General features: G+C 44.1%; 1 protein-coding gene across 1 annotated transcript in view; it reads right to left on the bottom strand.

The window, feature by feature from the left end:
* Positions 1 to 2,430: 2,430 nt before the first annotated feature.
* Positions 2,431 to 17,419, bottom strand: part of LOC125940925 (calcium-activated chloride channel regulator 2-like) — a 290,188-nt gene continuing 275,199 nt past the window's right edge. Inside the window, exons 9-11 of the mRNA XM_049657656.1 lie at positions 14,780 to 14,953; positions 10,141 to 10,419; positions 2,431 to 3,058 (exon numbers count right to left, since the gene is read on the bottom strand). Of these exons, the coding sequence (XP_049513613.1) occupies positions 2,493 to 3,058; positions 10,141 to 10,419; positions 14,780 to 14,953 (1,019 nt within the window). The 3' untranslated portion in view covers positions 2,431 to 2,492. The remainder of the gene's footprint in view (positions 3,059 to 10,140; positions 10,420 to 14,779; positions 14,954 to 17,419) is intronic.

The following is a 17,419-nucleotide window of genomic DNA, read 5'->3' as shown; positions in this document are numbered from 1 at the left end:
TTATATTATTCGAATACAGTAATCAAAACAAAGCCCTCTCCTGACGATGTGGTAAAGCTCGGGTCATTGATAAAACAGCGTCGATGTCCGCGTGCAAAATCTAGTTTCACAGTGAAAGCCTTGTGTGTTTCATCATTCCGCCGACCTTCGAAGTCCTTGAGCGAAAACGTGTCGGCGACAGGAAAGGTACTAAAACAATCTTTAATAGCTCAATGAAACTTTTACCATTTACAGACCTTGAGCTCCCCTTTTAATATATGGTTTTAGTTTTTTGATAGCTCATCTGGTTAATGTTTTGCACGCCATGCATTTGGTAAAAACAATGCATTTTTGTGCAAGCTTAGAGAGAGAGAGAAATAACATTTATTAGACCCGAAGGAACTAAAGCCCAAGTCCGGGCCTCCTGGTAGGCTCATGCCTCCTGGCCCAGAACGTTCTTGACGTGCTGCACCAGAAGCGGCCACCATAGTTTTTCAAACCTTCGTGGGGGAGTGGTCCACTCCTCCCAGCTGCCAGGACGCTGGTTGTGTGGTAATTTAGAAAGTATTGTCTTTTTCAAGATGGCGTTTTCAGGGCACTCCCACAAGATGTGTTTATTTGATGGATAGGCCCCGCACTGTTTACAAGTGGGGGAGCCTGGGTCCCTGTTAATATAATGCGTATAGTGTGGTGTGAGTAATGTGTGTGTTTGTGCTTTTCGTATGATTGAGGCGTCCTCTCTCGAATGCGTGTAGGATGGTGTGTTGAGAATTGTTGATGCTTCCCTGCGAGATTTCAAAATACGTATCCTTTCTTTCCGCTGCATCTTCTGTTCTTCTCTGGGGTTGTAAGTATCTTCAACAGGCCAAAGGATAGGAGGTCCCGGATTTTCTGCGCGGGTGAGCTGGTGTGCTCTTACATTTCCTCGCAATCCTTGAAGCTTAGACGTCAACGGTGAGCACAAGAAAGCACTAAAAATAGCTCACATTGCTTCCAATTAATCGTAACATAAACCAGAGTTCGACGGAAACCCGTCTGGCGAGGAATGAGCATAGTGAAATAAAACGAACACTCGCCAAGGAAATACATGTATTGGAAAATAAAACTTGACGTTTCGAGTCCCGTACGGGACCCTTGGTCACAATGAAGCAAACACGGTGGCTCTTGTTTAAATAGGGGATAGATGGCGGATAGATAGATAGACAGATATAGATAGATAGATAGATGGCGGATAGATGGGATAGATAGAGGGTCCCGTACGGGACTGGAAACGTCAAGTTTTATTTACCAATACAAGTATTTCCTTGGCGAGTGTTCGTTTTATTTCACTATCTAATTAATGGTGCAATTCAATAAAGCAAAAAAATGTAGTGGGACATAAGTGTTTCAGTGCAGAAAAGAATTCCGACGCTGAGTCAATTTTACCATGCTCAACAAAGAAACAATTGCAATTATCTTACTGAATATATTTGTGGAAAACTCTGAAAGTTACTTCTTTGAATTCAGGACACATAAACGCACAAACATGACAACTTTCATTATGATCAGACTACATAAAGTGCCAACATTTTTGTCGACAAACTCTAAAAATGCTATAAACTGAAAACTGAGACAAACGTGTTTGAAAGTTGTCATGTGGCCCATCAAAGTAGCAAATGTTCGCCAAGAAATGCTTCGAAATGGTGTGACGTACGACCCCTTCCCTCCGGAAAACCCAAATAAATGCTCGTGCGCACAAACTTCTTGCGATTTTATTCTGAGGTACTGGGCGTGTCCAGTGCCTCATGCTCTTCAACCCGCAGTCGCCCTAAAAATGTGCCAACGGTAAGGTTTGTGGAGAACCAATCCCCGTTGTACACGTCACCTCCATATTAATACTGCAACCCTTTACAGCAATGTTCCTGCAGCCGCTCCCCCCCCCCCCCCCCTCCTCTTGTTCTCTTGCTTTCAGGCCTGTTCTTTCACTTCTTGGTGAAATTATGCAATGAACCAGTCTGCAACTAATTATTTAGACGTTCTTCTTGATGGAGGTTCCAATATATTAAGCCTATTCTATAATCGGAAATAAATGCCACTTGTGCTCTAGGAGTGCGTTTCTTCTGAACTGCGAACCATACAGCACTTATAATGATCCGTCATCTAGTTTGCCGCAGGAAGCACTTGATGTTCATATGTTTTTACATAGACTTTTTGTGCGCCACGGGACCAGCGTAAGTGAATACGGCACCGAAGCATTTCTTGGCAAATAGGAAGGACACTCTCAATTCAACATTTTCAAACTGTATATAGGCTGAAATTAATTTTTTTACTGTGGTTGCAGTAGCGTTGAATAAAGTCTACTTGATATGCGATGCATTAGTTCTAGGCATTAGGTAAAAGTTTTCGCCGAGACACCAGGCAGACTTGAGGAACACATGCAAACTCAGTAGTAATGCGACCTGAAATATTGGGTTCTGTGAAGTTTATTAACTCCTAACGTGTTCAAAGATTTTCACGGTGGCGCACTTGTTGTCTCAGCCAGTTCTGCAAGACCCTTGTCCCCAACTCCAGTATCGCTTCCGCCCTTGCTTCTTTTGAGAATCCACAGCACAGCAGAGCCCACCACTACTGCTGCCACAAGAAGAGCCAGGAGCCATGGAAATGAGGGATGTAGATGATGCGCCGTCATTGTTTTCATCGTCGGCGGAGTTGTCTTGTGTGGATTTCGGGCTACTTTTCCCAGCTGTCGTGGGCCTGGCCGGCAGGCCTTCTGGAACCTTTGGGGTGTACTTGTTGCCATGGTAGCCAGCTGCACTTTTCGACCAATCGTCGTAGTCCAACTGCGCTATGTTTGACATCCCGGACATCAGGCCGTAGCTATTGTTCACCCTAGCAGCAAACTTCACTCTCCACATTGTGAAATTTTTTCTTTCCTCTGCCAATTCACGTGTAAGCGAGATCGTCACAACGTGAGTCGTTCCTCCTGGTCTAGGTATCAAGTCGCCCTGAACCAAGCTCGTTGAGTCGATCTGCACTTGGGACTCGAAGTGCTCGTCCAGACTTTTGAAGTCATTGCTCGCTCGGATATCGATTGATGACGCTGTTAGAGAGGATACAGAAGAACAGCAAAGAAATGTTAGAGCTCCAGAATGAGAGAGTCATTCTTTCCGACAGAACGTCGATACTAAAGTTCCTATAGGAGAGGTTAATGCGTATTTTTATGACACAGCAAATGCACACCTGTAGCTTCCTTCACTTGATGAATGAACCATCTCAAATGACCACTCGCTCAGTCACTCGCAGGGTCACAGCAACCAAGAAAAAGCGGATTCCACGAAACAATTTATTCAATTTAGTTGTAAAGTACGGCTCATTACAGGTGTGCAAAAGTGGGATTATGAGAACCAGTCCATAGACTCATCTTTGTTTAAGAACTAAATGAAGAAACACTAATGACATGATCAATGCGTTTATTGTTATACGAAGGGCCGCCTGAACACGAGTTGTTGTTGGACGAAACATTTAAACTAGCCTAGGTGTATAGGGCAGTTCTACTGCGAAGAGGCCTGGTCGTACAAGAACATGCCTCGCATACATCGGATATTGGGAAGTGTTTGAAAAGACGCCGGTATAGAGAATGAACTGTACCACTTATAGCGCGTATATGTGATTCCTAAAGAAGAAAGTAGAATACGGAATGGCGCCCTCCTCTTCTTTGGTTTTCGTATCTGCCCGCGGAGCCTGGACAGCATGTGGCCGACGCGGCTGCTTTCACTTTCATAATAATGGCGACTGCACAACCTGTCCCAATCCATCAGACTGGTGCAGGTTGTACATCTTAAACAATATCAATCAATACAGTTTTAGGCCATCGAGGCAAAGAAAGTTAATTCTCCGGGACGATGACGCTTTTTTCTTGCTCATTTTCCGCAAATCTTTGGAGAACCCATATCACCGTGAGTTTTGCAGGTTGTGCGATTAGCATATAAGCGCTATATTAAGAAACATTAATGCTGAATACACTTTTATATACACTCTGCTGTGGAGGAAGTAGTCTAATAATTGCAATCACAATACACGCGTACGCCACAGTGCGTACACATTTGGATGCCGTAAAGAAAGCTTCAAGCATGTTCTGTGGCGCAGGCACTGCTTAATTAGGATCCAGCATTTCTGTCTTCGAATTATACCGGCTGCCCCAGCAAACGTTAGCCAATCTCTTACAAATAATATAAAGAAAATGCGAGGATCGCAACCAGTGATGTTACGTGAGCAGTGACGTACCCCATCAGGAGGATTTTTTTTATAACTGAGCTATCGAAAATTAGAGGAGATTAATGGACGAACTTTCTAATTGCTAGATTGAGGACGCCAATTCCGATAGAAAGGTAATAATTGTGTTTTAAAACACCCAATTCAGTTGTTTTCCGTGTGCTATGTCTCGGGTAATTATTTTTTGGGCGTTGTAGAGAAAATGCGTGAAATATGAAAATACCCGCATGACTACGCTTCCGCGCGCCGCGACACCAGCGCTCCCAGGCGTTCTACGAAAGAACGATGTGTTTGCAGAGCGCTTCGTACATTTGTGACTGGCTAATTCATGCGCACTCTAAGCATGCACAACGTCTATGCTGCAGCCATTCAATTAATTTTGCTGTAGCCTAAACGCTAGAGAATAAATAACGGACATTGCTTTTCTGTCCCAAGAACAAGTGTTAACTTAGTCAATGCGTAAGGCTGAGCCTTGATCTTGGGTGTTTACAAAGCTGTACAACCCCGTTAGAAAAACGCAGATCTTTTTTTACCTAAACATAAATAAACTAGGCCTCACTAACACACCGCTAGCTAAGTATGGGATAGCCTACTGTAACACTGACGTCTCAAACACTGCGTGCGCATGCATACTTGCATGCTCGTATACTTTTGCATACCTTGCATACTTTCATTTACCAAAGAAACGTTGCTAAGCGTCGTATCGCTTACAAACTTGCGATTTCGTGCACCCTGTGAGCCACTCGCATACGCTCAAGAAGCATCGTTAATTTTTTAAAATACATCTAAAGTGGTTGAATGCTGCCTGAACTGCTAACGAACGGCGTGACCAATCGTCGGAGTGAACCTCTACCTTACGGCGCAGTGCAGCCAAATGCTCTAACCGTAAAGGCTGATTCACACTAGGCCGACACGACACCGATTTTGGTCTGCCGACTGTTAGCGACAGCGTTTTCCTTCCTTTAAACCGTTGGCCACGGCGTTTTCCGTCCTGTAAACTGCTCGCGTCATCAGTCGTGAGACCAACGTCGTTCTCGAGTCGGAGTAATGTGAATCAGCCACGCGATCGCACGCATCCACGTCTCGAACAAAAGTCGCTCATTGCAACGTTTAATTGGCGCATGCCTGAGATGCGTTCTTGCGTTTCTTGCGTTCTTCCACAGCAAAGGCTAGAGATTTGAGCTCCTTTTTTTTACAGTAAATTTCCATCGGAATCAGCCCACATTTTTAGATGACACAGCAATACCCCCTAAGGGGGCAAAGTCTTCGCGTAGTGCTAATCCATTAGAAAATAAAAAATACAATTTAAAGCTGTAATTAGCGTTCGTTTCTTGACTGTTCCCTCAGTTTTGACGAGGCGCGCGTGCATACTTGCTAAAGCCATAGTTATAAAAGTGGACAAGACTGCCTCGGCCTCTTAAGTGAATTTTTTTACTGACTTGCTGTTTTGTTTCCTTTACCTAACTTCGTCTCAAAACAAATTATGTGTTTGATTCGTGCTGCTTCAAAAACTGCCTGCCGTTCTTCTTTTGGGCATGCTCGCCGTTCCACATAGTATTCCACAGGCACCCACTATACGAGCTATTATATTATCTTAGAGGCTATATATGAAATGCTAAGGAGGATGCTATCGTTTTCTGCAAAACTGATATCACTGGCAGCAGAGAAATATTCCCCATATTTGTGAACTTTACACAAATTGAAGAAAAGCTTCCTATAACGATGCCAGACTGGGTAATGCTGCCAGCGTTATTGTCATTCGGGAAAAGTGAAGCACATCTATTTTGAAAGAACAAAGGAAAATTTGAACACCGACGTTCTCAGCTGCCTTTTTTTGGGGCCAGAAAGTCTATAATAACCAGTTGAAACGTGGAGCCGGCTGCTGTTATAATAAATGTTTATTATCCCGTTTCAGCCTGAACTGTATCTTGCTATGTTCAACATTTTGAGCACGTAAAACACACTCCCTCATATAAATCTTAATGCCATTACTGTGGCTAGCTAAAAATGTCAATGCCTATACTGCCAGTGATTACATTTTCAGACTTTGGTAGGCTTCACTGTGCCTTTCATTTTGATCGACGTTGCCCACGAGTAATTCGCACCATCGCTCAAATCGTATTTAATGTCAATGTAATATATCAACCCTCTCATGTGATGTCACAACAATGATGTCACAGTCAGCAGACAAATATTCCCCATGTTTGTGACCTTTACACAAATTGAAGAAAAACTGCCTCTAACGATGACAGACTGGGTAATTCTGCCAGCGATATTGTCATTCTGGAAAAGTGAAGCACATCTATTTTGAAAGAACAAAGGAAAATTTGAACACCGACGTTCTCAGCTACCTTTTTTGTGGGCCAGAAAGTCTACAATAACCAGTTGAAACGTGGAGCCGGCTGCTGTTATAATAAATGTTTATTATCCCGTTTCAGCCTGAACTCTATCTTGCTATGTTCAACATTTTGAGCACGTAACGGTACCTCTTGTACCGAAAACACAAGCGGGAAAAGAACGAGAGACATGGACTAATACGCTATAAAAATGCACTGTGTGAAAGTTTTATGAAATCTAGAACTCAGAGGACATGAACTCATTTCATGCACACTGAAACAAAGTCAACAGCATTAAGCGAACTGCCAAAAGACTACCTTGGTTAGCTATTCAGCACAGAAATCCTCAAAAAATATATTTTCTGGAAACGTTAAAAAACGTTTTATAACGTTGCTGAATTCGGAAATGAAGCCGATAGCAGATTATTGAATGTTAGGTAGTCAATTAATAACTGGTCGGGAATCAGCAAATGCCTTTAATGCACTCCTTGTTACAGCAAGTGACGCCATATACACCGATATGTATCAGATACTTAGGACCAAGTATATGTGAAAGTGCTTTTCTTGTTCCCGCAGTTGTTGAAAAATTTAAAATTCTCAAAAGTAGTGACAATGACGGCCTTCAAATTCAACCAGCAAAAATTGTCGCCATTGTCACTGCACCTGCTTTAACCTACATTATAAATCTAGTTTTTTCTTGTGGCATCGTTACAAAAAATCTTCAAATTGCCAGTCTTTGTTATTTTCTAGGGTGGAGGTAGGAATAATTTATGAAATTATAGATCCATTATTGCAGTTCCCATCTTTCCAAGGTGCAGTGCGAAGATGCTACGCAATCGAACATATAATTTTGTAAGTAAGCACAACATTAAATTATAGGGTTTTACGTGCCAAAACCAGTTCTGATTATGAGGCACGCCGTAGTGGAGGACTCCGGAAATTTGGACCACCTGGGCACAACATTATGACAACGTCTCAGTTTGGCTTTGTCAACGTAATATCTGCAGAATTAGCTCTTCTATATAAACAAGAAATGATTTTCTATTCTTTTGAAAAACAGGCTTATGCTATGGGCATTTACGACGACTTCTCAAAAGTCCCCGATCGGCTTCATCAGAAAGCTTTGCTTCGAAAACGTGCCCATTACTGCTTTCGTGCTGACTCGTTAGACCTCATGAGGACATATCTAGTGAACAGGAAACCACAAGTCACAATAAGGTATTGCTCATTATATATTGAAGATATCAGTATTGGTGTCCCTCAGGGCAGTATACTTGGCCCCCTACTGTTTAATATCTATATCAAATATAGTTCGTATTGACGGAGCGCTCGATTTGTTACTTATGCAGACGGCACGAGTATATTGTTTCTGAAAAATCGAATAAAGAATTGGTATTAACGGCAAAGAACATGCTTAATTGGCTATGGAACTGGCGTATCATTTTCTCTTTTACGATAAACACTTCAAAAGCAAAAGCCATTTTATTCCGAACTACAAATGAACGAGTGAATTCACTGCCACACTTAATCATGGGCAGCACTGTTAGACATTATGCCGTGTTTAACGTGTCTAGGTACGACATTATGGCAAACATTATAACATGGTATGGGACATTCATGTCAGTGATGGTGTTACCAAACTTCCAGAGCAATAGGTATTTTGGCTAAGCTGCGTTTTTTGATTGGCTGCAGAAATCAATGTACTAATCTCGAACGCCCTCTTTCAGTCACAGCTCACACATGCACACCTGGTGTAGGGTACTACCACCAACACAAATATTTCAACTATATACAGACTGCACGAAAAGGCGATTCGCATGATTGCTAATGTCCAGTTTCACGCTCACACCACTCCTCTATTCGATTTACTGATGACAAGACCTTTTGCTCAACTTTATCACCATTAACAATTGCGCCGATATGAAACAGACAGCAAGAGCCATAACCCTTCCTTTGCTCCCTCGCCAAATTAATCCGGAAATAAAACGTTACCCCACGCGCAATAAAGATTACTGGCGTATTACTCGATTAGAACCAATTACCTTCGAGAAATGCTGCTTTGTCGACTCCCAAATCTACTAGCAGCAAGGCTGAAACCGAAAAAATCGATGCAGCTAACAGACCTAACGACATAATTTAAGTGTATTAATTTTGTTTCTGAATGATACTGTTCTGTCACAAATATAACCATAAATATTTTATTGTTTCACTTACGTGTTGGTATTTCGTATGGTACTAGTACGGCATGATATGTTTGGCATTGTAATAGTAGTATTAGTATTGGTATTGTATTGGTACGTCATGGTTTTTTTCGCTCTGTCTTTTTTTTCATCCTTGTTTTTTCATTCTTTTCATCCTTTCATCCCTTTTTTTCCTGCAGCCAATGTCAATACACTTCAGCCTGTTCGACATATTATATATAGATATACGTACGTTAGGTGCGTATTTTGTTTTTGTCATGTACATTACCATGTACGCAATTAAAAAGATATGTACTCGCATGGCCCACTTGCCATGTTTATGGGGGAGAGTCCTCTGTCAAGCCAAGTGTGGCTTTGTGAATGTGTCCCGCGACACTTGATTTTCGAAATATATGACGTCATTTGACTTGATTTGATAGCTAGTTCCGTGCCGTAGGAACATAGAAATGCATGTCTACCTTAATGTTGACATCATGAATTATCACGGCTAGGCTTCTCTTCACTTTGATTAGCTCAAGCGTGTTATTTCCGCTGTTGCATTCATTTACTGTTGCTTATCGCGCGCGGAATTCATCTCAATGGACCACGTGTGCAGGTTTGATTCAAGCACCAAAGTGATTTTGTCCTTCGCAGTCATCAGCAGCAGCAGCTTGTTTTTTTTTGTCCACTATAGGATCAAGACATCTCACAGGGATATCCAGTTACCGCTGTCTTGCACTAGCTTATTCCAAGTTGCGCCTGCAAGTTTCCTACGTACATCACACCACCTAATGCTCTGCCGACCTCAATTGCGCTTCCCTTCTGTTGGCACCCTTTTTGTAGCAGCAATATAGGCTACCTGTCTACGCGTTACATGGCCTGCACAACCCCATTTTTCTTTATTTTAATGTCAGCTAATATCGACTGCCTCCGTTTGTTTTCCAATCCACACTGCAGTCTTCCTGTTTATTCGTGTTTTACGCTATTCATCTTTCGCTCTATCGCTCATTGCACTGTCCGTAGCTTGCTATCAAACTTATTTGTGAAGTTTCAAGTTTCTGCCCCATTCGTTGGTAACCCGAGAATGCAATGACTGTTAGACTTTTCTCTTCACGGATAGTGGTAAGTTTTCGCTCATGATTTGGTAATGCCTCCCGTATGAGCTCGAAACGATCTCTTTTGTTCGGAAGATTTTTTGCTCGTGATCCGGATCCCTAGATAAACCTAGATAAACGTACTATTGCTCACAATCGAGAGGCTGACTGCAAATTACGAATTCTCAATATTTTGCCAAGCTATTACATTTGTCTTCTGCATTTAAACCTTCAACACTACTGTTACACTTTTTCGGTTGCCGAGTTAAACCACGGTGCGCTTGCAGAGCCAATACCAACCAGTTCCATGGGTCATGTGCTTCCCTGGCCATGTCCAGGTCATGTTCGCCAGAAGAGTGCCATTGTTTCCTGGTCTCGCCTTAGAAACATGCAGGTCCCTGACAGCCGCTGGAGGCACCATGTGTTTCTGCAGGTCGTCTGTCACATGCAATGATCCTCCATCGATCTCCCTCTGGAAAGGGCCGATGGGCTCCCCTTGCGGTGGCGGGGCCGGCTTGTAAGTATTGTTGGAGTGGCCATAGCAGCTTCTGTCATAGTCAAGGCCCAGTTCGCAATGCCCTGTAAATAATGTCGCAAGTGAAAATACTGAAGCCATGTTTCGGTTTCGAGACAACGCGCGGCTTAGCTCTTGCTCTCATTAACAATCCATGTGTAGACAAGCCCTGCGCCGTGTTTGATTCGATGTAAAGATTTCAGGTGGCGAGTAAATAATTGCATCCACTGGTCTCTACTATAGGGCGCTAGATAGCAGCACAAAGCGCCCTCGACTGAAGCCAGCCTCGTGCCCGAAATTGGCGCTTTGCGACTTTGTAGCGACACTTCGCGTGCACGGGTGTTAGGCATTTCTTCTTTCCTTCCCCCTAAATACCTGCCTGTTGTGCCGTAAGCTACTGAAACAGGCCGGACAAGTCCTTCGGCAAGACGCCTAGAATTTTTCCTCGCCGCGCCGAATGCGTCAATAACAAGAGTGTTGCACACTGGAAACAATGCTGATTGAGAGAAAGCGTTAGGCAAGAAAGAACTGTCGCATCCGACTGCATAATATCGTTAAGGGTCTTAGCAAACATAAAGTCAACAACACGCCATAAAACGCGGGTAACCACCAAGAAAGAAAATTACAGGACGCTTAAGCTTCGCCTTTAAGAGTAGAACGCGATAGCGTTATCGGGACCCGTTCGCATCGCATCGTTCGCATCCCGCAAGTAGGCTTCATTCACTGCAACACTGAACGTGAGAAAGCCACAAAGACTAAGCTTACACCGACATCCTTAAAGTCGGCTTCCCTTTTAAACAGAAATGCACTGCTGGGAAGACGTTTTTCCAGGGGCAATATAAGTGGTCTTATACTAAAATGTGGAGGCCCTAGCACCTTTTTTATTATTCTATTAATTGTTTGCTATTGCCCCGACGCGCGCGCGTGTCCGAAGCGCATTAGCAGGCGAAGTCCTCAATTTGGCCTGCCGAGGATGCGAGCGCCATCTGGATATCATTTTCGCTAATACCCGAGCGCGCGGCTGTAGGTCTGGTAGAAATGCTAGAAAATGGGTTTTTGAGTTTCCTCGTAGCAGAGAACTATGTTTTGTCGTACATTCAAATTACAATCCGACGCCGAATGGTAAAGTCGTACTTACTATTTTTCTGACAGATTTCACTGTGAGAAATTCAATTTTTGTTCATCAAAACTTTGCACCACGTGGAGGGCCTGCGTGGTCGGGGTGGTTGGGGATGATTTTCTCCGCCACCAACCATCGCACGCCGACACCGGATTTTCTGTGACACGGGGCCCTTAACGCTATCGCGTTTAAATTTTACGGCAGCAATAATACCTGACCGCACGCACCAGTAAGTGCAGCATAAACCCCGCTTCCGGGACAAGCTGCCGCATGACACCACATTTCCGCTGGCTTCACCTGCGCCCGGCTCAGCGAGCGGTGAAGGTGCATTTAGCAAAACATGGTAGGGATCAGTGGTTGCATTTAATGACGTTTGAAAGCCCCTAAGAAAACTAAACAGTTGAAAGAACGCTCAAATGTGAAGTTCAATCACTGCTCGCGTACGCACCTCATAGCTGTATTAAAAATATACGTCTTTCCACTTAAACACAAGCATCTTAGTGATTGACGCTGCTTCCTGCTTCTCGCGATAATTCCTTCATAACGTTTACCAACACACCAGGTCCACAATTTTATACAAAGAAACAATTAGACACCTAGCTTACAATTATTTTTAATACCGCAATCACGCATTTCTTGCGACTTTCGCGAAATGCACTCTTACGCTTGAGAGAGCTGCGAACGTGGAATAAAATGTTAGATGAGGGTTCTTGCCCTGGAAATTGACCAGCGTGTCCGACACTGTTTTTTTTTTTTTCATTCGAAGGCCCACTACCTCACACACCGAGTTCGCTCACTCAAAAAGAAGAAGTCGCAGTTTCGTCCGAAAGTCGAGGCATCGATTGCGATAGCCAATTAGTAGAGGGTAATACGAAGCAACGATAGTAGTTTACTTGGCCGTATAAAGTTGTAAACATTCGCTTACTGAACAAATAGACAAGTACGGTGTCACGCGCCCACAGCTAAGCATGAACACATCTCGCTCGATGACCGAGGAACTCGATGTGAAAACGCCGGAGTGAGAAAGCGCGCCAGCAGCAGCGGGCAAATTGGCCTTCGCGCTGTCTCTCGTCTCGCTTCAACGCGAACTAAACATCGAAAGCAGAGCGCATACGACGCTACCGGCCCTCGGTGCATGCACTTTGTCCCCATCGCAAATTCCTTTGAAAATGAGGACCGCGCTGGCGCGCACTTCGCCCAGATCGCAGATTGCTTTTAAAGATACGGCGCCCGAAAAGCACGGCGCCCGCGCGGCCGCGCTGTAAAGAGCAGGCGACATCGCAGAATGCACCCTTCCCTCCCCCTGCCCCTCCCTCACCCTCTCCGTCGCCTCGCTGCCATGCCTCGCGCGCGAAAGACCGCGCGCTTCCGGCCTGCCTTCCTCCGTCGCGAGCGCTGCATTGAGCCGTGATTACCGGCTTACCCTTCGTACGCTTTCACTCACAGACACAGCGTACGGCGCACGGCAGCAATTTGATGGACGTTAGACTTTACACGCAACCTCACGGCGATGACGACGACGACGCCTAAAATGCGCTTGGAGCATCCATATATAATAGCGCAAAGTTGACAAACGCGTACGTCAGCTTTAAAAAGAGATGTCGCTGTTCTATCCACTGAAACTGTTAGAGGATCTAAAGCGGACAATTTTAACGTATGAAATTGGAGCTTATGTGAATTTGTTGAAATGTTTACGAGTGTTTGCAAAAGTCCTAATTGCAAAACTATGGTATATATTATAGCGTTATATAATACATCAGTTTTGTTCGCTTTACATGTATTATTAGTTGCAGTTTGCGGAATCGTACAATTTTGATTGTTGAGTTTAGAGTTGTAAACGTGCTTCGCAATTTGTTATTTGCCAAACTGGGCTATTTTAACAAATTTAACAAATTGCTGAAGGCGTAAATCAAAATTTTGTTTACAGCAGTGACTAGATTTTAACTTTTCCTCGTAAATGCAACAAACGTCATAAACTGGTGCAGTGGTTGCCGACAAACATTATTTTTTCTTTTCCATGTATATAGATAAGAGCCTTATAGTTAAGGCTTCCCCATGAGATGAATGCTTACTGAAAATAAGGTGCCTGGACTATGGCCTCGACCAAAGTTTCCATGCTGCTGCCGAAGCTTAAAACAAATCGGTTTTGGTTGTACTGTAGTCGAGCTCTGGCTATATTAACGTCATGTCTTTTGTTCTTTTTCATGTTTCAACAAACGCTATCATGCAATGCCTGAAAAGCCACAAAGCTCACGCTTTTGTCATTCTCTAATCAGAGCAAGAAAATGTCGCAGTTTCGCCCGAAAGGCGAAGCATCGATGTGCGATAGCAAATTAGCAAAGAGCCATACGAAGTAAGGATAGTACTTTCAACGGCCATATCGACTTGCAAACATTCGCTTGCTAACTAAAATAACAAGCTTAGCGTCAGCGCTCGCAACAAACATGAACACATCACACCCGATTACCGCGGACAGTCGCTGTCCCCCCTCCCTCCTCTCACCCCGATGCCTCGCAACATTGGGTGCCTCGCGCACGACGAAACACGGTGCACATGCTACCTGCTTTCCTCCCTTACGGGCGGGCGAGATTGAGCCACGTTCGTCGGCTCCCCGCGCACGCTGTCACTCGCACATACAGCTTAGGGCTCGCGGTGACGGTGTTATCGCCTTTGGCCATTATACGGAACCTCACGGCGACGGCGACGGCAGAAAAATTGAATGGAACAATGTTTATTTCAGGTAAAGGGCTGTGCTGAGCTGTGGCAATAGGTGGAAAACAACAAGAAACGTTGGAGGGACGGCAGAAAATCGGTCATGTAACAGGTTCTCAGTACTTAATAACACCCATTTATGACTCGGGTCAGTTACAAGTGGACTTCCACGTCAATCAATCAATTCAATTAAATGCGAGTTACGGAGGCTTCCTACCGGTGTGGTTAAGGGTTAAGAAATTCCGAGCTCAAGCTAATCTTGCATACTAAGTTACTTCTCTGTACTTAGAGAAAGTCAATCCTGTATTCCTCATTTAGTCTAACATCTTTACCCGTAACCCTCCCTCGCTCTCACCTCCCAGCGTCCGCCCTCCCTTACCCTAGCGTCCCTTACCCTCACCTTACCCACGACAACCAACCCGACGTGGCAGCATGCGTGACACGTGATACGCAACACGTGGTTTGTCTTTCAAGTCATGTCTACAGCAGAAGCCATTTGTATTCACGAAGCTAACTTGCTTCTTTGCAGCAAAGTGAAGTGACCATGCGATAAGTAATAATGTCTCACGGAAATGTCCGATTGGACAACTTACCAGGAGGTAACGTCAACAACCTACGGGGCATAATGGAGCTTCCTGAACAAGATGCGCAGCAGGCTTTCCTTGTCTCGTTACCGTTCACGCGTGCCTTCATGGCGTACCTTCCTTTTCCAGCAAATTCGATATAATATTCACTGTACTTTCCGTCATCGGGATACACATCTGGATCTGCAAAATTTGCGGCAGGGACTTTATTACTGCGTAACCTTGAGCGACAGCACAACAACATAATTCTGCTATCTCCGCAGCATGACATCTTTCGTCGCGCAACGCTTGGGTGTGTGTCACGTAGCAGACAATCGTGGTGTTGACTATATCGGTTGCTTCTTTGTATAGCTTTACTTCATAATTTAGGAGTCGCATATATATATATATATATATATATATATATATGAAGGTTCAGGTTCACTCAACAGGATGACCGTGCATGAGGAAGAGGATGCGCGCGCGATGAAGAAAAAGAAGCCTAGTGTTTGGGTTAACATTAAGGTCTTTTTGTCAAATTAAGTCGACAGGATCACCCTGAGCAGCATCATGAGCATATCCAAAAATGTGATCAACATTCCGAAGTACAAAGGAGCAGAAGATGACGTCCCTTTGGACAAATGGCTACGCTTCTTTGACTCCAAGGCTACAACTAGAGTTACCGGAGATGAGACCCTCGCTATGTAATGAACGAGAGAAGGGAAACCGAGGGGGCCGTTCTCGCAAGTCACCGCGCAAGTGCACTTACGAAAGTGCACTGTGTTATAAACAAGTTCACCTTATAAACCAGTGCACGTTATAAACGTTTCGATGCGCGCTTGCTGTGTGCATTCTCGATTGTCACTTAACAAATTCATGCATGCATACAATTAAAAAAGCATGTGCGCTGACATGTCCATCGTTTAAATTAATACGGCCGGTAGTGAATTTAAAAATACCGCATAATTAACGCTTTGGCGCAATAATTTGTGCCAATACTGGCAATGTGTTTGCTAGTTGAACTTCTGTAGCGAGTGTAAGTTTATCGCTAGTACAATGACCCTCATTCTGGATGACGGCGCCCTTTATTAGTTTTCTGTATCGGGAGCATATCGCACCGCCGTAGTAGTGTCTCTGCTGCCCGCTTTATCATTATTTCAGGTGCCTTTTCCGAAAGCTCTGTCGACGCACGGCGTGACCACGGATATCTTCCCCAGACAAGTGTCGATGCTCTGGCTGCCTCACAAAGACAAACCGTGTCTACCAAGACGCAAATGGCGAGCCAAGTGGGAGGGGGCTGGTGCGCGTCTTGTGAGTTCGAACCACCATTCCTCACGGGGCGCGCCGGCAAGCGTGCGTTCACGCCGCATAGCATTTAGGCCACTGAGCCACGCTGCTGTGGAGACACTTCAGAGCTAGCTGGATATGCATAATATAGATTAACAAATAAATTTCGCTACTCTCTGGTATTTACTTTTAAATGTTGTAAAGGTATTTGATACGGCGAATTTCGTGCTGAGAAAAATATATAAATGCTGGATCTAGAAAGCCGTAAAAGTAAAAAAACAAAACAAAGAAAACGTTTGTTAATTTGCTGAAGCAAAAAAAAGTACAAAAATGCAAAATATCACCTGAAACCTTTATAGGGTCGTCGAAAATAAAGCTGGCACGTCCGTGGATAAAAAGGCAGATCATAGAAGTGGTAACAACTGTGATAACGCGAAGCTGTGTTACGTTTTTTTTTTTTTACGAATGCACACTTACATGATTTCCTTACTGAAATTTCTGACTGGACAACTTAACTTGGTACTTCAGCAGTACGCAGTCAAATATTTACAGCGCTATTGTTGATGTAACGCAAATTGTTGTATTTTTACTCTAACGTCGTTTGCGCAGTGAAAATTGTGCCATTCAAAAAAATCCCTGATTCTACTCCATAAAATAAATTGTCTGGTGTACTTCCCTACTTTTTAGCGTTCAGTCAGCGCCGAAGTTTAAAAATGTTAATGTAATTAGTCTTGCTGAATTTTTAAGTACCGGTTAGCTTACAGTTTTAACTACAGGAATGTAAGCAATATGTTAGGTCTCTATAGCGGACCTAAAAAAAAAAAGCTGCTTCACTACTCCACTCTTGCACATGAATATAAGCACATATGTGTCATAGCACACAATGTGTGCTATGGACAAAGTGCTAATAGCAAATTATTGTTTCAAACGCTCCAACTGCCTTGCCTACGGTCGCCTGCACGAGGTGCACGCGCATCTCTCATCGTTGCTTTCTTTGGACGCTATGATAGCGGCAGGCGTTTCGGGGCCGCCTTAATAAAGACGCCACCTTCACGTAAAGGTGGCCTGGCACCTTCGTAAGGTGCCAAGCCACCCTTAGAGGCTATCGAGCTGAAGGAACGATGCGCTGATAGCACTGCCTAAAGGGCCCCTCACCAGGCACCATCCCAAGCTTGAGTTCAACATTCCAAGTTCTAAAAGGCCCCAGGAGCGTTTTGCCGATACAATTTTTTTAAATGAGTTCATTATGGGAGAAGGAATTACTGTTTTGCAGTCATACCACCAGCAGGCGAGCGTTACTGCCAGCGGAGACTCCCTCTCCCTTTGCCTCGAACTGGCGTCCGCAAGGACCTTCCTTTCCTTCTTTCTCCCATACCGGAGCCG

The sequence above is a fragment of the Dermacentor silvarum genome, chromosome 10 (genome assembly GCF_013339745.2).
Source record: "Dermacentor silvarum isolate Dsil-2018 chromosome 10, BIME_Dsil_1.4, whole genome shotgun sequence".
In the NCBI taxonomy this organism is placed as follows: Eukaryota; Metazoa; Arthropoda; class Arachnida; order Ixodida; family Ixodidae; genus Dermacentor; species Dermacentor silvarum.
Note: the sequence above shows the minus strand (reverse complement) of the source record. Positions and strands in the feature narration are given on the sequence as shown.